The sequence below is a fragment of the Desmodus rotundus genome, chromosome 5 (assembly GCF_022682495.2).
Source record: "Desmodus rotundus isolate HL8 chromosome 5, HLdesRot8A.1, whole genome shotgun sequence".
Taxonomy (NCBI): Eukaryota; Metazoa; Chordata; class Mammalia; order Chiroptera; family Phyllostomidae; genus Desmodus; species Desmodus rotundus.
Window position 1 is genome coordinate 154,114,927 of NC_071391.1, and position 24,039 is coordinate 154,138,965.

At 46.1% G+C, this 24,039-nt stretch overlaps 3 protein-coding genes across 6 annotated transcripts in view; 2 read left to right on the forward strand and 1 right to left on the reverse strand.

Annotated features, from left to right (window-relative positions):
- ADCY3 (adenylate cyclase 3) overlaps positions 1-3,348 on the forward strand; it is a 60,164-nt gene extending 56,816 nt beyond the window's left edge. For all 3 annotated transcript variants that reach the window (XM_045189211.3, XM_024552518.4, XM_045189212.3), the window contains 4 exons: positions 23-142; positions 1,020-1,143; positions 1,805-1,929; positions 2,483-3,348. In XM_045189211.3, coding sequence (XP_045045146.2) covers positions 23-142; positions 1,020-1,143; positions 1,805-1,929; positions 2,483-2,665 — 552 coding nt within the window. In that variant the 3' untranslated portion in view covers positions 2,666-3,348. The remainder of the gene's footprint in view (positions 1-22; positions 143-1,019; positions 1,144-1,804; positions 1,930-2,482) is intronic.
- On the reverse strand, positions 24-16,031 carry CENPO (centromere protein O). 2 transcript variants are annotated; one of them, XM_053924361.2, is made up of 8 exons: positions 15,866-16,031; positions 15,478-15,583; positions 13,822-13,982; positions 7,639-7,744; positions 6,716-6,975; positions 5,494-5,665; positions 4,573-4,736; positions 24-3,272 (listed from the first exon to the last, which is right to left on the reverse strand). In XM_053924361.2, the coding sequence occupies exons 2-7, from the start codon at positions 15,521-15,523 to the stop codon at positions 4,600-4,602; spliced, it is 882 nt and encodes a 293-aa protein (XP_053780336.1). In that variant the 5' UTR covers positions 15,524-15,583; positions 15,866-16,031; the 3' UTR covers positions 24-3,272; positions 4,573-4,599. The 2 variants fall into 2 exon arrangements, with proteins under 2 accessions (XP_053780336.1, XP_024408287.2); XM_024552519.4 differs by having other exon boundaries at positions 15,847-16,031.
- Positions 15,990-19,705, forward strand: PTRHD1 (peptidyl-tRNA hydrolase domain containing 1). Its single transcript, XM_024552521.4, has 2 exons — positions 15,990-16,241; positions 18,744-19,705. Exons 1-2 carry the CDS (start codon positions 15,990-15,992, stop codon positions 18,912-18,914), a joined length of 423 nt encoding a protein of 140 aa, XP_024408289.2. The 3' UTR covers positions 18,915-19,705.
- Positions 19,706-24,039: the final 4,334 nt, after the last annotated feature.

Below are 24,039 nucleotides of genomic sequence, written 5' to 3' on the forward strand. Positions count from 1 at the left end.
GTTTCCTTAATATTGGCTTTAGCTTCTAGACAATCCCAAATTCCGGGTCATCACCAAGATCAAAACCATTGGCAGTACCTATATGGCAGCTTCAGGAGTCACCCCAGATGTCAACACCAACGGCTTCACCAGCTCCAACAAGGTACTCAACCAGCTCAGTGGCCAGAGAGCAGATGGGGCTCTGCCTCCTGAGGCGAGAGGGGCAGCCCAGGCGGAGCACGTGGGGAACCAGGACTTACGAGTAGCTAAGTGAAGCACTGCTGTACGGAGGTACTTTGCACCAGTACAGACACACGCCACTGGGACCGGGCAATACAAACCTGAAGTCGGGTTCGTAAGACAGTGTACACACTGCAGCCCACCACTGCTCCTCCGCCTAGGTCCGCATTCGGTGCTGTGGAACCGCGGCCACCCTCCCTTCGGTGCTTTCCTGAGGACGGGGCAGCGGGACCATTTACACAATTGGGCCACCGGGAACACATCTGGACTGGGGACGTGGTTTTGTTTAGTTAAGCCAGACCCGTGAAGCCAGCTCTATTCACCTGCCAGAGGGAGAGGAAATGACCTGTGGGGACCCTGGTCTCAAGGGCTGTTCTTAAAACATCACCATCCCACTTTATCTCACAACTGCCGCCTCCATTATACAGATGAGGTCAAAGAAACACGCCTGACCCTCAGGGCTTACACTCTAGTTGAGGAATGAAAACAAGGACAACTGTCCCACGTTTCCAGACCAGGTTCAGACAAGGCGACAAGATGTGGCTCCTGAGCAGACAGACACATAGCAGGCAGGAGGCAGAAGGGCTGGGTAGGATTTGTCTCCCCGCCACCACTGCCCAGTCTCTGTGACAAGTGGGTGCTAAAGAGGGCGCAGACTCCTTTGTGGGAAAAGTAAAGAATAGGCCCTAACAACCAGGTGAAGGGGCTGACCTGCAGAACGTTCAGGAAAGGTGAGGAGGCTGCTATGGCTGCGGGCCCACACTAGCTCCTGATGCTTTCCCGGCTGCTCTCTGGCGCAGGAGGAGAAGTCAGACAAGGAGCGCTGGCAGCACCTGGCCGACCTGGCTGACTTTGCACTGGCCATGAAGGACACGCTCACAAACATCAACAACCAGTCCTTCAACAACTTCATGCTGCGCATAGGTGAGGCTCTAGGCTCCGTTCTGATACAGGGGTCACAGCAAGTCAGCAGGAAGGAGAGGCCTAGAGGCCTGATGCGTTTAGGGTGGCGAGGGTCGTATGCCCATAGAGTGGAAGGCACCTTAAGGACCTCTGGTCCAGGCTGTTCTAGATGAGCAGACTGAAAAGCCGGCCGACGGAATTACAGCCAGCTGTGCCTGTCCCAGTGTTTACAATGATAGCTTCCTCCTGAGTCTGGCTGGGAAGTCAGTTTGCTGTGTACCTAGGAAATCTATACCCGCTGAGGGCTTTGCTCACCTCTGCTCAGCCTCTTAGCTCTTAAGAATCAGTCACCTGCTACCCACTACTGGGAATTTGGTGGGGGGCGGGTTCCTAATTTCTGATGAGGTTGCAGGAGACAAAGTACCAGATCTATGTTAGGAACTGGCAACTTCTGTGCTAATAAGCTAACCAGTATATTGGGTGTAGCTGACAATCTGCCAAGCACATTGTGAAGCAGGGTAAAGAGGAGACATGAATTCCGCCCTCCAGTAGCTTAAAGAGGAATACGTTATATAACCAGGAGCTTTATGGTAGGGGTTGGGTGGCACATTCTGTTAGGGGCTGGTAGCTTCCCAGCGAAGGCTGGTGTGCAGCCGCACTGAGCTTCACGCTTCTGCCCTAGGCATGAACAAAGGAGGGGTCCTGGCTGGAGTCATCGGAGCCCGGAAACCACACTATGACATCTGGGGCAATACAGTCAATGTAGCCAGCAGGATGGAGTCCACAGGGGTCATGGGCAACATTCAGGTGTGTGCCGGGACAGAGCTGTGCTCGGGCACAGGGGCTGGGGACAAAACGGAAACAGTGCGTGTTCTGCCGTGCACCGTCTCCTCCTCGAGAAGTTTAGCTACGAGGTGAAGGGCAAGAGTGGGAAAGGCACCTCCATGGCTGAGAGCAGAAGGGAGAAAAAACTTCCATCCTGTTTGCAAAGCTTAGGTATAAATTCTGTGGCTAATACCGTGCCTCTTGGCCTGAGCTTTCTGATACCTTGTGCCTGGTAGCAGCTCCCCACTGAAGCCTCCCTGACCCGTATCAGCTGGGCCTGGCAGAAAAGCCCCACAGAAGGGCAAAGGGCAGCAAGTAGGAGTTTCCAACACTGCTGCTGCCTCGGACCATCTCGGGGAGAGGGGAGGGCCCCAGAAAAGCACCCTGGGTTCTGCTACTCTCTGGTGTGAGCAGTGAGGGCGCTTGGCCCTGGGAGGTCTAGAGGAGGATGCCACCATATGTGGGGGCCATCTGGGTAGCCTTGGTCTAGGCTTGCTCTGACCCCAAGCTCTTGTACTGTGTTCTCCCTCTGCAGGTGGTGGAAGAAACACAAGCCATCCTTCGAGAGTATGGCTTCCGCTTTGTGAGGCGAGGGCCCATCTTTGTGAAGGGGAAGGGGGAGCTGCTAACCTTTTTCTTGAAGGGGCGTGATAAGCCGGCTGCCCTCCCGAACGGCTCCTCTGTGACACTCCCCCACCAGGTAGTAGACAACTCCTGAACGGCATCTAGCCCCACGATAGTCCAAACGGGAAGGGATAACGTATGTTTTCGAATCCGGGACCTTGGGGAACGACAAATGACCAAGTCCCAACATTCCCAAACTGTTGACGTGCACAATTACATAGACATTAGATTTAAAAATATCCTCAAGCCTTTTGTTCGTGGACACGTGAGCTCTGAGGCAGCCATTCCACTCCTTGGTGTGCCTGCAGATTCCCCAGAGCGCGAGCGTCTTAGGCACAGTGCGAGTACAAGGCTTCCAGGGTCCTGGTTCTGACCAGCCCTTCTCCCCCCAGAGGCCACGGCCGCTGTGAGCAGCAGTGTGCCAGAGTGGGGCAAACTTGCCTGTTGCTGGGACCACAGATGGGGAAGCTCAGCTTAAGGTGAGGGCTTGGTAGGTGGGACCGCGGTGCGGGCAAACGCCAGCTCCCGGCTGGAAGTGATGGCAGGGCTTTTCGTTCTGAAGCGAGCTCCAGCAGGAGACCAGCTTGTCTCCAGACAGTCCAAGTGAGGTGACAGGCCCGTGTCCTGATAATCTTGAAAGGTTCTTCTGGAACCCCTGTCACCTTAGTCACGGGAGCAGAAAGTGCAATATTTCCTTTTACCTGGTGGGAGGGGGGAAAGGGAATTTATTTCTGAAAGAAAAATATATCAACAAATCTTCTACATTTATATTTTTAACTTTCTGTTAAAAAACACTTTCTGATATTGCCTTGCCTTTTGAGCTCTTGCTACATTTGCCTTTGCTACTGCTTTAAAAGAGAATTTACAGGTATTGATAAAGAACAAGACTTTTATTAAAAGCTGTCTTCAACTTGAATGTGATCACTGTGAAAACCCTGTTAATCCCCCGCCTCTGAGAAGTGCTTTGCTGACTCACCACTGGGCCTTGCCACAGGCCACAAAGGCACAAGAGCTCGAACTAAGACATCCCATTCATTCTTCAGCTGCTTTCTTCTAAATGGTGGTCCTAGCTGGCTTTACCATTCCCTCGTGCTCCCCCGAGTTAGCTGGAGCTCCCACACTTCTAAGGTTACTTCCTGATCACCAGGTCCAGAAAGTGACCATTTTAAAGAGAGTGAGGCCTGAATACAGCTCTGGGTCTTGGGGAGTAATGACTCCTATTTGTGACTGGCGAAAGGGGGACAGGAACTCAAATGGCATGACCCGGCCAGCTAGATGGGTCTGAACGGGGCCTGCACACACTCCCTTAAGCTGAGGAAAGTGCCAGCAGGTCCATGGCCTACAGCTGCAAGAGACAAAGGAGGGGAGGCCTGCTTCCTTATGCGACGACTGAGTTGGAAGCAGACTTCTGATCATGCTTTTTCATAGCTGACTTACAACTGTCAGCTCTCTACTGAGATGTTTTAGGAAACAAAATATGAGAGACAAAGAACCCTGACTATTTTATGCACAGTGCTTTCTCCACGTAGCATTCTCACAGGCAGTGGTCCAGAATATACTGCTCCAAACACACTTCCTTCTTCACTATTCAATTCATCCCATATGAACAGAGCACGCTCAGAACTTTAATTTCAAATGTCTCCCACAGGAAAATAAGGTGAAATTAAGCTTTTATAGAAGGTGGAAGTACTTTTTAGTTGAATGGTACATATCCCTCTCACAAATGCCTTCTACTGCCCTAGAGCCCAGTCTCACTTTCAGCTAAAATGTGTGGTCAAGTCACTGTCTCCAAGAACAGGTGATCTTGAGCATTTAGCAAGCGACCAGGATGGAGAACTGTCAGATGCCAATGTCTCTGACCTCAGACTTGCCCCTTCCTCATCCTGATGAGGGGGGCGCCTGTGTTCATTGCGAGGATGTCCCCAGGCAAGGAGTCAGCCCTTCAACAGTTTTCAGTCCCGTGATCCCACCTGGGGCTGTGTGCACTGGTTGTTTCCTCACCTTTGATGTGTGCTCAATGAAAACCACCTAGTAGACCAGGCTCAAATCCAACCTTTCTTCTCTTCTTGCAAACGAAGCAAACACTTGATGTAGGGGCTTAGTACAGAGTAGGTGTTCGTGGCTGGCTCGCTGTTCCTCCCATGAGGGGGATAACGTGTCCATCCCTAAAAAAGAAAGATTCTATCAATCTCACCTAGTGCCATTGGGAGAGTCAGAACCTGAATCACTGATATTCTGGACCCAGGCAACTTTTTCTTGGTCTGGAGCTGAGAGGCTAGCCCTTACTGGACCAATATAATTTTGAGACCAGGAACTTAGAACAGACTGCCCAGAAAAATAAAAAACCTATGGTATAAAACCTGTAGCAGCTTCAAAATTCCTGCCTCCTAACAACATTTTATCCTATTTTTCATGATTACCCTTGTCACATTATCTCAGTGCACTTAACTGAAACAGGTCACAGAAAAACCTCAGCCAGCTCTGAAAAATCTCCACGTAGAGAAATCTCTGGAGTGCTCAGGGTACACTGACTTGCCACGTCCATTTGGCTTTAGAGTGAAATGAGCCTTCTGGCTCTTCACCACGGTGACCCTGTGACTCAGCCTCATTAGCTGTCTCTTCAAGAGCAGTCTCCAACAAAAACAAATTATGAGCTAAAAGAACACTGGCTGAGCTGGAAGGACCAACGGGGGGAAAACTATGATGATTGTTTACTATTTACAAAGAGAAGAGGGAAAACTGGTAGAAACAAAGAAAATGGTACTTTACTCTTTGTATTTTTCTGTTTATCGTACATAAACTGAAGAAAGTATCTCAAGAGGTGCAACTGATGTATTCTACCTATTTTACCCTTTTTCACCCAACCTGAGTAACCCAGAGCCCATTACCTCAGTTTCTCCACTGTGGCACCCTTCCTCTTACCTTGATAAGTAATGGTGACATCAGTTGGGAGGGTTACTGTGAGGTCCTCATAGAGCAGTCTAGCACAGAATGGGAAGGCCTGGCCCGTGGGCTCCGCTTTGTAAGTAAATGACAGCAGATTGCACAGTGAATTTCTCTGCAAGGGCCCCGCCAGGAAGGCTGCAAAGTCACTCTAATAGAGGTGGAGATCAAAACAGACACAGGCACAGACAATTATGACTCCAAAGGCAGGGAGTGGCTGGGACACTTCAAACACTGTCTACCAAAAATAGGGCCCTGTTAACTGTTAATTAAATTCCAGAGAAAGAAAGAACAGAGAAAGGCCTGAAAAGAGGGCTAGTGACAGAGATCTGTAAGATAACTAAGAGTCAGCGGAAGCCTAGGAAGGCCTGTGGGAAGCACTTACTAAGTAAACAGCCAGGGGTTGGGGATGCAGGGTGATACTACTTCTGCCAAGAATTTCGATGACTTCGTGTGTGTATGTATATATATATATATACACACACACACACACATATATACAAGTACATATACTTACATACATACATACATATATATATATATATATATGTATACACACACGTGGCTGAGTTGCTTTGTGTCTGCATACACATATCAATTTATCTAAATGACAACCAGGAGCTACAGCGGCATTCCAAATGCCTAGAGGGGGAAACTAAGCTTGTAAGAGTTAATTATTTCCTATTGCATTCATTCCTGTCTCCCCTCCACCCCGCCAACACTAGCTCAATTACAACCCTAAGAAGGTAGGGCAGAATTTAGGCAAAGATGCATAGTATTCCTCTGTGATATTTCAGATTATTCTGCTTTGCATCTATACTCTAGGTTTAGCAAGACACCTGGCACATAGTAGGTTTTCTATCAATCCCAACTGAATTATAAGTATAGCAACTGTACTCTACCACTTTGTGATGGGAAGAAAGGGTCAAATATAAAAGCCTGAGGTCCACCACTGGGGAGTGAATGATCACTTAATAACCAGTACTCTTGCTTCAGTATCATCCAGCGTTTCAAGAGGGGAAGAGTGGAAAACAGCTTGTACACAAATAATAAACAAGTATTAGAAGGACAACAGTCAGACTTCTGACTCAATTATGAGACATTATAGAATACAAAAGAAAACTTGACCTCCCCTGCTCCCGTTTTCCTTTTAAGCCCATCCTAGGCTCATCAAATGCTATATAAGATCCCAGACAGGTACCTGAAGTCGATCTGCCTGGTACTTCCTCCCCGAGTAAGCATTCAGGTGTTCACAGAGACTGAACAGGAAGTGCTGAATATTAGTCTGTAAGTACTTTGCAGCTATCTCCTCCAGGGGAATGAAGACTGGAATTGAATGGTGATGTATCCGAAGTGGTTTCTGTATGACAAGGTCCACAAAATAGGAATCCAGCAGGTTCCCCTCGAAAGCAGTCTGGATGCAAACACAGACGCCCCGGCTGGTCCGTTTGCCACTGAGCCCTGGAACAGACAAGGTGACATCCCTCAACACACGTCAGGCAACGTGAGTGTCTCACTCTTCTGTGCGTCCCAGTTGTTCCCATGCTACTTAGTACATACAGAATGTACTCAAATGGCTTTTGAACGAATAAATATGTCTTTCAACACCAGCTCACTCTGAGTTTGAGTTGTTAAAGCCATGGAATGATGGAAGAGAAAAAACATCCTAAATATCAAATTATTGAGGAAAAGATTTTTAAATTTGCAACTTACCTACTCTTTTTTCTCTGAGTGTCCAATAATTTATGATAGACCCCAGTTCTTCCCACAATCCTCTTGTAGCACAGATAATGGGGACAATAAACCCCCATTTTAATGGTGAAACAGAGAATTGAGGTGTTCAAACTATTTGACCAGTGGCATAAAGCAAGCCAGCAGTAAAGAAGTTCTCGTACGGGGTCTGGCACATGCTGAATAGCAAAAACGAATAGTCTAAACCAGCTACCCACCAATCTGTTGCACAGAGAGGCCAACATTGTAGGTAAAGATGCCTACGAACAGCATTTATACTGCGGGGGCAAAACCAATGGTCAAGAAACAAGTCCAGGACTAATAATCTGTCTCCCAAACTAACTCAGTAGAGACCAGAGACCCAGACCGAAATAGGTCAGGAAAAAAGTATACCTGTAAAACGATATGCTTCCAGAATGGCTTTCACGTCTTCCCGTTTTCTTTCCAAAACTTGCTCGCTGACCTGCAACGTTTGGTCGGGTTCTACACTGGCTTCCACCTGTAGGACATGCAGGAAGTCAGGCTGGGCCCAAAGGGGCGTCTGCGCCCGTCCCCACCTGGGGTGAAGCAGAATGCGGAGCATTACAGAGTGAATGAAGAAGTGCTACAGCGGTCTGCAACTGCTGCGAAGTCACAGTGGAGGAAGACTCTTGCGGGTCACAGTGCTAGGAATCAGAAGCAGAAACTGTGCTGACGTGAGTATTGTGAGAGGCAGGAAAAAGGGTGTGAACCAAGTCTAGTATGAGCACGGGGCTGGCGAAGCAGCCGTGAAGAGGCAACGCTACAAAGTTGGTTTGGGTCAGGCTGCGCCAGGATGAGAAACACTGACTCGAAGACGTCCACTTGGAGTCATGCCCAGCAGGTGGTCTCACACTAACTCTCCCTCTGAGAACTATACAAGCTGGGCAACATTCCAAAAGTAAGCAATCAAGCAAACAGAACGGTCAGAAGGCACTAGAGAAACACCCAAACAGCCAGACTGAAGGTTAAGATAAATGCTCTGCGCTATCTGTGCAGGGGTTTTCCCTGTAGCTTTCTCCCTCTGAGCATTTCCTTTGTATCACAAAGCCAGTGGGCCAAATAGAAAGCTTCCGGCTCAACTCTGTAGCAGTCCCACTGAGACAAAACTGGAGGCCAAGGTTACCAAAGCAGTGGTCCCAGGGGCCCAGATCCCATAGAAAAGGGCACCCAGCCTTTTGTAGGCAATGCACCCTCCAGGCAGTTGCCAATTCCTAAACTGCATGCCTGTTACCACGTACTGAGAAATGAAAAAAACACAGTTGAAAGTTAAAAAGCTAAGCAGAAATTGTAGCACAAAAAACTGGAGGTCAGACCCTGCCAATGAAGAGGAGCCTTGACAGATCTGTCCCCAGGACACAGCCAGACTTTCAGCTGAGGGCCCTAAAGGAAACGACAGCACCCTTGGGAGCAAGGACACACCAGAACCAGACCACCTCACCTGGGTTAAGGTGACTTCCCTGTCAGAAAAAGCCTGAAGTCCCTCTGGAGGAAGAGATCACAATACAGAATCCCTATTTTTTTTTTTTAAATATACAATACTTATCATTGAATCAAAAAAATTTTTTTGCCAGGTATATAAAGAAAGAAAAACAGATGACTGAAAACCAAGGAAAAAGACAAAAGAAACAGATCTAAGGGGATTCAACCATCTGAGTTATCAGGCAGATAAAAATATATTAAATGATACCAAAAGTCATACCAAAGAGCCAGAATAAAAATGAGTCAGATGGAAACCCTAGAACCAAAAAATATAGTACTAACTAAAACTAGAAATTACATATTGATATATTTTCATATCCAGATTAAACCCTAGAGACATAAATTAGTGAAAATATAGGTCACAGTAAAACACACACACACACACACAACTCCATACAAAAAGCCCCAGAAATAGAGGAAAAGAATGATGAAAATGCATTTGAAAGTATATTGGACAAGTTTTCCAAAATAAATGAAAAACATGAAGTAATTAAAGAAGCTCTACAAACACTAAGTAGGCTAAAGAAAGAAAACCACTCCTAGCCCCATTATGCTATTGAAATTGCTAAAATCCAGAAACAGAAGCTTAAAAACAGAGGAAAAGACATATTCAAACAATAACATACCTGATAGAAGCGATAGAGGTAGAAGACAACAGAATGCTGATTCTAAAGTATGAAAGAAAATAACTTCCAATCTGTAACTACATACCTAGCAAAAATACTCTTTAAAAATTGAAAAACATAAGGATAGTAAAATAAGGGTGTTTTCAAACAAACAAAAACAGAATTTATTGCCAGCAGGCTTACAATAAAAGTACCACCAAAAGAAGCTACTTATGCTGAAGGAAAATAATCCCAGATGGAAATCTGGAAATGCGGGATGTTATAAAAAGCACTGAAAAGGGTAACTATGTATATAACTAGTGCCTGTACAAACAAAGATGTTTCTGAGAGTTTAAGCAGCTGCAGAATTAAACATATGACAATACTAGCATGAAAGGTGTATGTGTTTGAGAGAAAAGTCAACGTGTTAGAAGGTTCTGTATTACCCACAAAGTTGTAAAAGCACTAATTAGAAGTATACTTGAGCAAGAAAAATGTTGCATGTTTTCTCTAGGATAACCACTGCAAGAATAATGCAGGAATGTATAATTAATAAGCTAATGGAGAAGTAGAATAATAAAGAAAGAAAAAGATCAATCCAAAAGATGACAAGAGAGAAGAAAAGCAAAACAGAATAAGACACAGTAGTAATGTGGTAGACTGAGATACAAATGTATCAGTAATCATATTAAAAGTTCACAGACTCAATATTCCAACTAAAGACAGAGACTGTCAGGCTGGATTTAAAATATCTAACTGTATGCTAATTACAAGAGGAAGTACAGCTGAAGTGGAAAGAAAAAAGTTTGCCATGCAAACGCTAAACAAAAAGAGCTGTTGTAGTTACACTAATATTTGACAGAGTTGACTTTAATGCAAGTTTAACTAAAATAAAAAGGAACATTTCAAAATTATAAAAGGTTTATTACTCAGCCAAGAAGATAGAATAATCCCAAATTTGTTTGCACGTAAAATGCAGCACAATTGCGACCAAAGGGAAACCATGCACAGAGCCATCACACTGAGAGCTGATACACGTGTCCTGGTAACCGGTAAAACAAGCACGGTCATGCACCACACGGCGCCGTCCCAGTCAGCGATGGCCATCGCGCACGGCAATGGCCACGGAGGACCAGAATGGAGCTGCAGACGTCCTACTGCCTAGTGACGTCATCGCTGCCACAATGTTCTAGTGCACTACGCCACTCACAAGCTTGTGGGGAGGCTGGCCCAAACGAAACCATGTCTCCAGTTACAGAAGAGCACAGCACGTAACGTCCTGAATGTATGGAATCCTCGATAAGGATGAAGGACTGTGCATAAACTGTCCACAGTTTTCACTGTTATTTCAGAGAGTAGTTTCTACTTATAAAAAACGTCTGCTATGGAACAGCAGCCGTCACCCCAACAGCAATGCCATACACCCCACGTTTGCCGTTATCTTTTTTTTTAAAACACTTTTTACAACTTTGAGATATATGATTCACATTCCATATAATTTACCATTTTAAAGTATACAATTCAGTAGCTTTTAGTATATTCAGAGTTGTGTATCCATCACCACAATCAAATTTTTGAACATTTTCATTATCTGAAAAGAATCTCCACACCCCTTCACTGTCATTCCCCCAAACCTCAGCCCTATGTAACCACTCATCTGCATTCTGTTTCTGCAGATTTGCTCACACTGAGCATGTCATATAAAAGGAGTCACACAACACGTGGTCCTTTGTGACTGGCTTCTTGTACTTAACATAATGTTTTCAAGGCTAACCCACACTACAGCATGTATCTATACTTCATTCTTCTATGGCCACATCATATTCCACTGGATGGATACATCGCACACTACGTCTCTTGACTGCACCATTTTCTCTTGTGTTTGATTTAATCTCATGCTGTTTTATAAATTTAGTGTAGGCTAAGGTAGTGTTTATGAATTCTACACTAGAGTACAGTAATGTCCCTGGTTTTCACTCACTTATCACTGACACACCCAGAGCAACTTCCAGGCCTGCAAGCTCCATTCAAGGTTAAGTACCGTATACAGGTACTTTACCTTTTATACTATATTTCTACTATATCTTTCCTATGTTTAGGTATATTTAAGTATAAGAATACCACTGTTACAAGTGCCTGCAGTATTCAGTACAGTGACATGTGGCACAGGTTTGTAGCCTAGGAGCAGTAAGTCACACCATACGGCCCAGGTGTGTGCTGGGCTACACCATCTAGGTTTGTGTGGGTGCCCTCTGCAATGTTGCCACAACAATGAAATCGCCTAACGATGCATTTCTCAGACCGTGTCCCATTTTAAGCGGTGCGTGACTGCAGACGAGTGAGTCAGCGAGGACAGGAAACACTTAGATGCCACGGCAAATGCACTCGGTCTGTCTGACACGTGTGCCACCCAGTATCCAACAGACACAAAATCTCTCTCACCCCGTCCATGAAATCTATTCCAGATGGGTTACACTTCTAAATATAAAACAATAAAGCTTTTAGGAAATAACACAAAATATCTTCATGATCTTAAGTTAGGCAAAGATTTATTAAAAGGAAACAAGCAGTAAGCATAAAATTAGATTTCCAAATCAAACCTCATTAAAACAAAGACTTTGTTTTCACCACAAGACACCATCAGAGAGTGAAAACGCAAGCCACAGTGTAAGAGATTTGTAACACATATACCCAACACGGAACTCTTATCCAAAATATGTAAAGAATTCTACAATTTAATAAGAGATAGGCAACCCAATGAAATTTTTGCAAAAGCCTTGGAAAGCATACTTTATAACACAAGACTCTGAAGTGTCCAAAACAGGTACTTAATGTCATCCCTTATTAGGCAAATGCACATTAATCCGCAATGAGATACTATTACACTCGCACCAGAATGTCAAATTTTTAAACCGACAATATCAAGTATAGAAAAAGATGTAAAACAATGGAAATCTTACACACTGTTGCTGGGAACATAAAATTGGTGCAATCACTTTCACAAACTGTTCAGCATCATTTACTAAAGCTAATACGCATACTCTGTGACCCAGCAATTCTACCAAACTCACCTGGTAGAAGAGTGTGTATTTTTACACCAAAGCACAGGAACACGACTGTTCACAGCAGCATTATTCTTAATGGCGCCAAAGTGAAACAGCCCCAATAACCCAAATGTCACCAACAGCCCAACAGGTAAACAAGCTGTGGAATGCTCGTGAACAGTACCACTACGCAGCAACGAAGACAGAACGGCCGCTGCATCAACAGCGTGGTGCAACCTCAGACATAACACTCCGCCAAAGCAGCCAGAGTTTTATACTTTCCACATTTACACGAAGTTCAAAAGCAGATAAAACCAAGGTATGACGACAGAAATCGAAAGACGGTTACTTGAGGGAAATGACTAGAAGGTACACGGGGGAGACCGCTAGGGCGCTGACAGCGTTCCCTACTGCGATCTGTGTGATACAGGTGTGTTCACTTTGTGAAAGGCTGTGCACTTCCACAGGCTGACGTGTACTTCACTTTAATACAAGAGTGAAGGGGAGGAGGGAGGAGGGGAATGGAAGAGAGGTGGGGCAGTGAGGGGGAGAAACAGAGGAAGGCTGACCATATCCCACAGGCGGCGAACAGCTGCTGGTTTCTGAGCAAGGAAATGCTGCAGTGGTTTGTGAAAGCATTTTCCTGGCTGTGCAGGACTTACTGGAGGGGTACAAGCCCTAGAAGAGAGCCAACTAGCAGACTGGCATCCAGATCACCTGATAAATACTCGCCCGTGCAGTGCGGTAATGTCCTAGGCTTCCGCCTCACTCCCACTGACACGTGCGATGTGGACAATACCTGAGCTAGTGCAACGGTGGGGGAGGCCGCAGAGACAATCTAAAGGGAAACCTGACAGTTCTCGCTGGCTGGACCTGGGCTAGACGCAAAGCTGACAAGACGAAAGGGTCAAGGTTTACTGTGAGGTTTCAAGTCTGGGTAACGGAAAAAGGGCACTAATGACAAAAGTACCACTGGCTCGCCCTGGCCGGGAGGCTCAATTGGTTAGAGATCATCCCAACATGCCAAGGTTGTAGGTTCGCTCCCCAGTGAGGAGGGCACATCCAAGAATCAAATGGAAACATAAGCAGACCACCAATCATTATCTCCCTCTCTAATATCAATAAATAAAATTGTTTTTTAAAAATGTACCAATGCCTCAAGTCAGGCTCGGACTGAGGTAACAGGTTCCTGCGTGAGGGCAGGTTAAGACCATTTATTATGAAGAACTAGCCTGGGCCATCAGGAATGCCTGACAATTGTTAGCTGATATTGATGTCAGCTGAGACTCTGCGAGTTTGACGAGGGATCAAGGACTGAAATCCACCCAGTAAGACCACAGGTAAAACACATCCTGCAAATCGGCGAATTCCCAGATCCCGTGCTTCACACCCCGGCAAAGCCTGCCAGCAACCAGCCTTCTACTCACTCCGGCCCGACGCCGGTTCACTTCGGCCCGCAGCCTATCTCGCAGGCTTCTCAGCTGGTGAATCTTGCTTCCCAGAGTGCTTTCCGCCGCCTGTGCTCCCCGTGGCTCTTCAAACTTTTTACGGGATCTAGTCTCCAGTCTTTCCAAGTGAGCTAGAACACCTGAAGGAAGAAGAACGAGAACCTGTCGAGAAGCCGAGGATTTCTAACTCTGGCCACAATCTCAGGGCCCTCATTTATAAAACCCGGAGAGCCGACAAGAGAAGTCAAAGACCAGCGACCTCTCGGCCAACTGAGAGTTACAAGCAGTCGCTAAGCAGGACAGCGTCGAACCCAGCATTATCTGAGTAGTAGAGCTAACCTCAGCTACCCACGGTAACAACCCCGAGGAAAACACATTCACCAAACTCACCGACTCTCTCAGAAACTGGTTCTTCAGGCACAGAGTTGGTGTCTATGCATGTTTTCCTGAAGTGCTAATGCGTAATTCTTTGACGCTCTGAAAACTCCTAGTGCGGGACTAGGGCGACACAAACTAAAGGGAGGTGAGCACAAGTGCTCCCGGGTGTCAGAGGGGAAACGCGCTCACCACCGCGCAGAAACTCGGAGGTCAATTTCAACCTCCTAGAGACTGACTCAGGAACAACACGGGCACCTCCTTCTGCTGCGCTTCACAGATGTTGCCTGCGTGTGCGTGAGTGTGCGTGTGCGTGAGTGTTTCCTTCAAACAAATCGAAGGCGACATGCCCGACCAGGGAAAAGATGACAACTTGCTTCACTGCAGTGGTCTGGAACTGAGCTGGCAGTATCTCCGAGGGATGTCTCTATGGTAAGGGTCTTATTTCCATAAGGCTAATCAACTCTTACTGAAGCATTTGCTGAGCACTTCCTGTATATAGCACTTCCTGTATATCCTGTACACTTGTGCTACATGATTAACTTACAAAGCCCGTGAAGAATTAAAGCATTTACTGACTATTTCCCACACAGCAGGCGCTATAGCTGAGAAGCAGGAAAAACACGGCTTCTCTAAGTCCCACAGCCACCGCCACGATGTACTCGCCTCCCTTCTCCAGGTGAGAAAACTGAGGCGGAGAAAGGTAAAACAGCTTGCCCAAGGCCCAGCGTGTACGCCGGCAGAGCCAGCGCTCAAACCCAGATCCAGCCAACGCCAAAGCCACGGCCTGGCACTCAACAGGAGTCGGGCATAAAAGCCCCCCCCAAAACCCCGGGAAGAGAGAAAGACACCTGCAGCTCTCCATAGAAACACTGGGCATATTATGTATGCAAACTATCACTTTAAAAAGGGGGCAGGAGCCTAGAAATATGTGAAGTACTTTTTCCCGGTCTATTGCTCTCAGCTACCGGCCCTTAAAGTCAGTCTTCAATACAGGCACGTCTGCAGGTAGTGCCGGTTCGGTTCCAGGCCGCCACAATAAACTGAGTCCTAATTTTTTGCAGGTGGAGGGTGGGGTTTTTTTTGCCTTCAATTTGTAGAACCTGTAACACCTGTGAGGCGCAAGGCGGGTATGCTCGTATTAGTTCCCTTCACTATTCTCCCCAAAAGGACAGATCGCCCAACGGTTAGAGGAGGAAAGGGCTCTTCCAACCTTTGGGCAGCGGTAGTAAGGGCTGGTAAAGACAAGCACTTGAATACCTCCTTTGGACTCGCCCTCTTGACCTAAAGTATTCGCCAGGTCCATCTCCTCCTCAGATTCTCAAAAGCCTTCCTAGGAGGCTGCGCAGGCACCTAGATTTCCTTGCTGGCAAAACAAAAATTGGCAAGGAAGTGACATTTAGACAAGCCCAGACGTTAGGGCACACAACTCACTCCACACCCCAAGTGGCACTGCCAGGACTCCCCTTACCAGACCTGCCCTTTCCCCTGGCCGGCCCTGCGCGCTGCCCACGGCACGGCCCCACCGGGTCGGCCGAGTTGCCTTCCACTGGAAGGAGATGTAAGAGGCTGTTTAGCCTTCCACCCCGGTCACCGTCCCGACCCTCACGGAGTCTGATTTCCCCTTACCTGCTCTCCTCTGGCTCACCTAGTCCGACGACGAGTGTTCCCGCGGATCTCGCGTTCAAAACCAAGCCAATTGGACCCAGAATGCTTTGCGCACCCACCGTACAAAAATATGGCAGCGCTCAGGGCCCCTCCCTGATCCCGGCATGCACCGGGGAATAGGCCAGGTCTTAGTGCTGGGTAGAAAGATGGCGGCATCTGGCGCTGAGCCGCAGATCTTGGTACAATACTTGGTGTTACGAAAGGACCTATCGCAGGCTCCGTTCTCCTGGCCAGCGGGCGCGCTGGTAGCGCAGGCCTGTCATGCAGCCACTGCGGCCTTGCACACTCACCGTGACCACCCTCTTACTGCTGCTTACCTCCGGGAGCTGGGGCGCATGCGCAAGGTGGTCCTTGAGGTGAGGCACCGGATCGAGGGGGTGGGGCGCTCTGGAGGCCACGAACGGAAATGGGTGTGGTCTTAAGTCCGCTGGCCTAACTTCGTGGTGTTACTGGAAGGTTTTGTTTGTTTTTGCGAGGCTGCGGGCACGGGAGGAGGAGTCTTTCGCATCTAAAATTTTGGAAGTGGTTCTGAGGGTACTTGAACTACTGTCCAGAGAGAGCCTTCCTTTGGCTGAGGGGGGCCTGTGAAGAGTGGACATCGGGTTCGTTTTTACTGCTTCCGGTCCGCCTCTGGTGTCACCTGCGTCCCTCTTAGTCTGATACCTGTGCGGGAGGAGGCCGGTGGAACGAAACCCGCCTTTCTGCCTGTGCACTGGGCCGGCCTTTCAATGCCCCACGGAGAGTACTGTTCCTCCCCACTCCCGCAAAACCTACCTGGGATAAGGACACGGGACTCCTTGTTGGTAGTGAAGTCAAACGGAAGCGTTTACCTGGGCACGACGCCGAATTATTTGAAAACCAATGTGAACCCTAGAGTAAATTGAACCTAGCGTCACAAACACCCGGGGTGTGAAATAGCCGTCAGGTCTTCTTTGCAGAAGGCCAAACAGATCTTACCCTTTCCCTTTGTAACTTCTGCTCTAGGAATGTCTGCTAAGAAGGTGATCAGGTGCACCCAAAGAGCATTGCACAAGGATATTCACAGGAGCACTTTGTAGTAGTAAAAAATGTGGAAATCACTAAATTTCCAATACTAGGGGTGGGTTAATTTAGGTCCTTATAATGGATTATGAAACTAGTGTAAGTCACTTCAGGAGCACATTTAGTTGGTTGGAAAAGTGCTCATGATGTGTTGCTAATTATCAATATTCTATATACAAAGTGATCCAAATTTTGAAAGAAAAACTAAGGAAATACATCTGAATGTTAAGCAGTGAGTGGTGGGATTTTGGTTATTTCCCAATGCTTCTGTTTTTGTTTTCTACAATAAGCACATATAACAAGAAAAAAAATGTGTTTATTCTCAAGCGTTCCCCCCTCATAAAATGTGTTCCTTTTAGTAAATAAGCGAACCAAAGCCCTGGGGGGGAGGGCTGGGGTAGTAACCCCTTTCCTGGCTAGGCGGCAAGAGCAGATTACCTTGCAGGACAAAAAGTACTCTGGTGTAGTGAAACATCGAACAGGAAGCTGCAGTGCAGCGTCTCGAGGATCTATAAACAGGTAAGAAGCAGGTAGCTTTTCATTTAGATTCTTTTTATAGGAAGAGGGCCTCAAGAAATCACCTGGTTCAGACATCCCCCTCTCCCTCCCTATCCAGCAGATAATGTATTTACTTTTTCCCCCACAGATGAGACAATAGGAAGCCCACAGATTCTCCCGAGTTTAAAACACCTGGTGACCCTGGTTGTTAGCCAAGACTCAAGAAAGGGACTTAGGAGTCACCATTGAGTAAATTAAGGTGCTGCTGTAGCTATTAAGACCAAAAAATATACGCCAAGGTTACTGTGTGCCAGGCACAAATCTGAGCATTTCATTGAGTCCTCATTACCACCAGGAAGCACTGTCGTCTCTGTTTTATGAAGGGGAAACAAAGGCCCGGCTAAGTCAGTAACTTATGAAAGATCACACAGTCAGTGAGTGGTAGGGCAAGGGTCTGGACTCACCCCCACTAGGCTGCTGCCTGGTGCAGTGCCGAAGAAGGGGGAGTTGGCAGGGAGGGGGGCCTATATGTTCTCCTGGAGCCCGGCTCTCCCTGAAGGGTTCAGTAGAGTTATTGCTCAACCCCCACATCCTCTAATTTGACAAAACAAACCTGGAGTTATCATCGTGACTTACGCCCTCACAGGGGAAAATATGCCTTATGCAACATGACATACTGCTTCATTTTCTGAGTGACAGGTTTAACACTGACTGTAATGGGCTTCAGCACGGGGGATAAGGGTGGTGAGGACAAAATTTCCAAAGTTTGCTAGAGAATAGTTTGCCTTCCCTTGAGTTCACTAGTGGGGACTATCCCAGAGGGAAAATCCTAGGTTTGGGCGGAGGAGGGTGGGAGGGTAAGAGGGAGGTGAAGGCGGTGTGGTTTCAGAAATCCTTGTAGTTGGGGTCAACTCTCAAAGTCAGAGCTGGCTGAAATGTTAGGATAGCTATTTCGGCACCAGCCCTAGGAGAACTGGAAAGTGTACAATGCACATTACTGATAATGCATACGGCATCTCAAGAAAGAAGAGAAATATCTCCGTTTTATGAACAGGAATATTAAGCATCTTCCCTTCTCCCCTTCTGCCCCCAGCCCCACCCCAGCCGCTAGGCAGCTTACCTAAGGTCCTACAGGGAGAGAATGGAACATGGAGCAATGAAGCTGTTGCTTTTGGAGACATGCTCCACAGCTCCTTTGGGAGAGCTGTTCCTCCACTTCCAGTTAAGAGGAAAGCCCCTTCCCCCATACTTTTTGTTCATTGAGTAGATGCTTCCTAAATGGGCTGTTTAATCTGTGTTCTGTGTTCTGCTTGTTGGAGGCCCCAGATGAGACCACCCTAAAGGAGCTGGCTGAGACCCTGCAACAGAAGAACATTGACCACGTGCTGTGGCTGGAGCAGCCAGAGAATATCGCCACTTGCATTGCACTCCGTCCCTACCCCAAGGAAGAAGTGAACCAGTATTTGAAGAAGTTCCGATTGTTCAAATGACTGATGTCACTGAGACTTGCTTTGATACACTTGATGTCAGCTGGATCCAGAAACTGTGTGCCATCCATCCCTAAGCATCACATGCTCCTTTCAGTGGCAACTCACTCTTCTGTTAAGTTATGACAGTTTCTGGAAGGTCAAACACATGTTTACATTAAAGTTGTCACTAATAAGTACTTCCTCTTTGTTCTTAATCCTCACCCGAGGACATGCCTATTGATTTTAGAGGAGGGGAAGGGAGGAAGAGAGAGAGGGGAGGGAGAGAAACATTCACATGAGGGAGAAACATCAATGGGTTGCCTGTTCTGTGTGCCTCAACCAGGGACTGAATCCTCAACTGAGCCATTTGCCCTGACTGGGAATCGAACCCACTACCTTTGTGCAACTGAGCCAGATGGGAAAAGCAGGTGAGCAGCAATATTGTTTATGGGTCATTGCTCAAATAGAACATTTGGTTAGACTCCTATACAGGGGTCAAGGAAATGCCTTTCCAGTTTTGTCAGGAATAATAGAGTTCTTCCAATAACCCAGGTTTGAAATTTTGCCTTTGAACTCCTTCTTTTTTTTAAATGATTTTATTTATTTTTTAGAGATGGGAAGGGAAGGAGAAAGAGAGGGAGAGAAACATCAATATGTGGCCGCCTCTTGCGTGTCCCCCAACTGGGATCCTGGCCTGCAACCCAGGCGTGTGCCCTGACTGGGAATCCAACTGGTGACTCTTTGGTTTGCAGGCCAGCACGCAATCCATTGAGCCACACCAGCCAGGGCTGAACTCCTTATTTCTTAGTCATATCCAGTTATTGTTGAATCTAAGACATCAACTCTAAGAGACACCATTATTTTATGTGTTAAGAAATACTGCCAATTAAAGATATGCAATTAACTATAAGATGTATTTTAATTTCAAATATGTTAAAATACACATATTTCTTCGAGTTGATGAAACTTGTGGAGTACTGCATCTATTCTCCTGTAGTTGCAGGTGCTGCCACCCTGTATGAGGCTCTCACTGTGCTCATCAGAGTGCCCCACCTGTCCGCTCGCCTCTAGCGTGTCCAGGGTACAAGCCAGCAAACGTTCTGCCACGAGGTTTATATGGGTCACTGAGCGCCTTGTTCAGTATAGGCTCCAACTTGCCCACGGAGTGAAACCAGAGCTCCTAAGCTTAACCTTCAGGCCCTCCACATTTATTTTCCTACCTGCCTTTTTAGACGAATCTTCTATTCCCTTATCTAAACTTGTGTTTCAACAAAGACCCCGGTTGCTGCCCTCTAGTCTCCAGTCTGGGAGTTGAATATTCGTACCCTTCCCCTCCCTAATCCTGCCTATGGACTTACTCCAGTGCTATACCTTCACAAGTCTTACCCAGCCAAGATGATCGTTACCTTCTCCGAACATCTATAACACTACAACATTGAAAATATTTCTGTAAACATTTGGAGACATCGACTGAAATTGCCTGGATATCTGTGAAGCAAAGTTTGTAAAGGGCAATTTGTTCAACAGATATGTTGCATGTCTACTGTGGCAGGCTATCCCAGGAGCTGAGGATTTAAAGATGAAAGCTTTTACTCTCAGGTAGTTAAGAATCTAGTGAGAAGACAAATAAAAATAACAAATGTACGTGGGAATAATGGGTTTACCTTCCTCCCCACATTCCCTAGATACCAAGACTACTGAGATACTAGATATGATGATTTTCCTCTATAAGAGATGGTCACTTGAAACTAGGAGAGTGGATAGGGAGAATTAACAGTGCTGAGAGCAGAACCAGCCCCACCCCACTTCCAGGAAGACAAGTAAAGAGTTTCAAGGGGGGAAGAGCAATCAAGTGCAGCATAGAATTGCAGTAAATAACTGAAAACATTCAGCAACTGGGAACGCACTGGTTAACTTGGTGAAAGCAGTTTCAACAGCACATGGGGGTGGGAATGAGATTGGAGGCTATTGAGACAATAAGGGGAAGAGAGGTAAGAGGTGGGGACTCTTCTTTCAAGCTTGAGTGGGAGGAGGGGATAATGATTGAATGGGGGCTGGAAAGGTGGATGCTGAGTCTCACAGAGGGAATTTTCTTAGACATTTGAGCAAGTTGATGGGTAAGAAGGAGGGTAGGAAGAGACTGAACTTAGTAAATAGAATAACTGATAAAAGAAGTCCGGAAAAATGTGGGAAGAGGTGGGGTCGTGGGCATAGGGAAGGACCGGTCTTGAATAGAGAGAAAAAGAGAAACCTTTGTTTTTGAGACTGGAGGAAAGGAAGTAGAGGAAGGTACGGATATCTCTAAGTTTATAAATTTGAGGAGGAAGAAAGGTGAAGTTGATACACCTGTTGACTTAATTTTGTTCTATGAGGGAGGAAGCACATAGCCTTCTATAACACTGAACAAAGTCATTGTTCACTGTACCACATAGCACAGCAGTTAAGGGTTCAGACTAGTTGGTGTCAAATGGCCCGAGTCCAAATATTGGCTCTCATACATTCAAGCTGTGTGGCCTGGGCAGGGCACTCAACTCCCCTGAGCTCCAGTACCTTCATCTGTAAAATAGGGACTTATAGGGGTGCTAGGTGGGCTGAATGTGTTATTGGTACAAATCCCTTAGGACAGTGCCTGGGCACTTGGTACTAGAACATGAGCATAAAAATATATTTTAAGATAGAGCCCTCAAAGAGCTGCCTGCAAAGAGCTTTTGGCCAAGTCAGCCAGTTGCCTGATTCCTTTTCTGCTAAGGAGTGATACCACTCAAGAATCCTCAAGCACTCCTGCTATTCCCATTCAAGACAATTAGGAACATGTTTCCAAATGCAACTGCATCAAAATAATTCTTTAAAAAAATTCTGAATTCTGCAGTAAGACATGATAACGCGTGCTCACGCGTGAGAGAGAGAGAGAGAGAGAGAGAGAGAGAGATGTAAGTCTACACAACTGGGAATTAACTGCTCAGGCAAATCCCTAAAGTGGAGATTTGAGCACAAAACTTAAAATGGGGAAAGGAGAGGCCCTCGTTCTGACCCGGTGTGAGAGCAGGACAGTAGCGAGAAGTTGCAGGTTTTCTTGTTAGTGTCAGCTAAGAACATTATCATTTGAAGTATATCGGTGATTTTTAAAGTGTGGTCCCTCGAACAGCATCACTTGGGTACTTGTTAGAAATACAGTACACATTCTCCACTGAATTGAACACTCTGGCATTATCTAGAAGCAGCAGCCAGGTCCCAGGAGGCAGCCAACCTAAAAGGTGAGCAATAAATGTGTGTGATTTAGAATCAGCACATTCTAATAGTATATAATGTGCTTACAGAAAGGAGTCAAGATGGAGAGCAAGAATCTGGCACCAACCACATACACTACATCTGGCATTGCACACCCAGTTAACAAAAAAAGGATATATTCTTCAAGAGAGCAAAAATTGTGCTGCAAGCCCTAGAATAGATGATAAATCCTTGACAAGAATCTACTATGCTTTATAAGTTTCTTATATGTAGAAATGTTTTACAATTAATGAAGTGTGTCCACATGTGCTAGTCAAGCCTGACAATTTTGTGTTGCAGGCAGTCTTGTCTCAAGTTTAATTCAGAAAGCCTTTGACTTGCCAGAGATCAAAGTCAGTGGCAGGACCAGGATTGAAAACCAGGTTTTTTTGTTCATCTAGTTTTCTCTTCACCTCTCACAGTGGGTTACCTATTTGCCTTCTAAATACTAGAGGGTGGTTGTTGAAGACTAGGAAGCTGTCTTCCATTTTATATTCGTTAATTGACATTCTGGACTATAAATCATCCTTCTGTGACTGCGAGTGGTATGACTCAATACCCTAGGGCCCAATTATCACTGGATGAGCTGACAAAATTGAGTTTCTGAACTTGTAACGCTGAGAACCAGTGTCTAGGTCATTGTTTCTCGTGGGGCTGACAGAACGCAGAGGGCTCCCCTAGAGGTGCTTGTTAAAAGCACATTGGAGTGCTGTTCAACATACATCTTCCCCACAGGTTCTGAGGTGCCATCCTTGGGGTGTGTTCTGTGCTTCCTGGTTGAGAATCTTGGCAACAGCGAACCACTGTTACTGATGGGAAGGTGTTAGTGTGGAAGAATGGCTGAGAGCCACTGCCCTTGGCTACCATTACCTCACAAGTTTTAGCTGTCCTCTAAAGAGGTCAAGTTTGGCACAGAGGAGGGGACTAATCTAAGAATGCGGACAAGTAAAGACTTCTTTGAAAGGGCACCTAAATTGAAGTCTTGAAGGGTGAGCCAGAAGAAAGAAGGAGCACTACAGGCTAAGGAGTGAAAATGAATATGGACATGGAAGTGAGAACATAGATAATAAATTTTAAAAATTAAGACCATTTGTTGAGAGAGTATAGAAGGTTATGGTGCTTAAAAGGTAGAGTGATTTTAGATCAACTATAGGCAAGAAGCAGTTACTAATAGATTCTGGAGGGTGTGTTTAGAAAGATTTCTTTGATGACTGTTAAAGTTTGAATGGAAGGGACATGAAGGTGGTTATTGAATCATCCAAAAAGATAATTAAGTCCTGAATTTTGGTCTGTGATTAATAGAGTTAGAAAGGAAAAGGTAGGTATGAGATGCTACAAGGGATAACTTTTTGCAATTTGGTGAGATGAGTGGGAGGAGGTTGTTGAAAAGGACCATGAACAGAATGATGATGTAATTAATTCAGATAAGAGACACAGGAAGTTATTTGTGGGGAAGTTACTTATTTGGTTTGGGACTTAAATGTGAGGTACTGGGGAGTGGGGATCCATCCATGTGGTAATTTTCACCAGTTTGAAATTCGAGACCGGATTTTAAGAGCATCTTGGCTATAAGAGTGGACTTAAGATGCACACAAATGCTAAGGGGTACTGAGTTCAAGGAAAAGAAAGGAAGAGTATGGGGATTCTTTTCAGAATTACTACCCTCATGTAAATTTAAAAGGTGGGGAAAAAATCAGTACTTTAACAAATCCAAAATTAGTGTCCAGTTTACTTTCAAAATGGAAAGCCTGCCAAACTTCTAAGGAACTTGAATTCTACAGAATAATTTTTAACTCATCAATTTTCAACTGAGTTAAAAATGGGCCCTGGCTGGTATAGTTCAGTGGATTGAGTGTGGGCCTGCGAACCAAAGGGTCAC

Bases quoted from the DNA above. Each gene is read 5' to 3' on its own strand.
- CENPO (XM_053924361.2), bottom strand. From the start codon at position 15,523: ATGGACCTGGCGAATACTTTAGGTCAAGAGGGCGAGTCCAAAGGAG. The intron at 7,745-13,821 runs GTGAGTAGAAGG...CATGTCCTACAG, and splicing joins TGAACCGGCGTCGGGCCGGA to GTGGAAGCCAGTGTAGAACC. The intron at 4,737-5,493 runs GTAAGAGGAAGG...TTTCTTTTTTAG, and splicing joins TGTCACCATTACTTATCAAG to GGATGGACACGTTATCCCCC.
- PTRHD1 (XM_024552521.4), top strand. From the start codon at position 15,990: ATGCACCGGGGAATAGGCCAGGTCTTAGTGCTGGGTAGAAAGATGGCG. The intron at 16,242-18,743 runs GTGAGGCACCGG...TGCTTGTTGGAG, and splicing joins TGCGCAAGGTGGTCCTTGAG to GCCCCAGATGAGACCACCCT.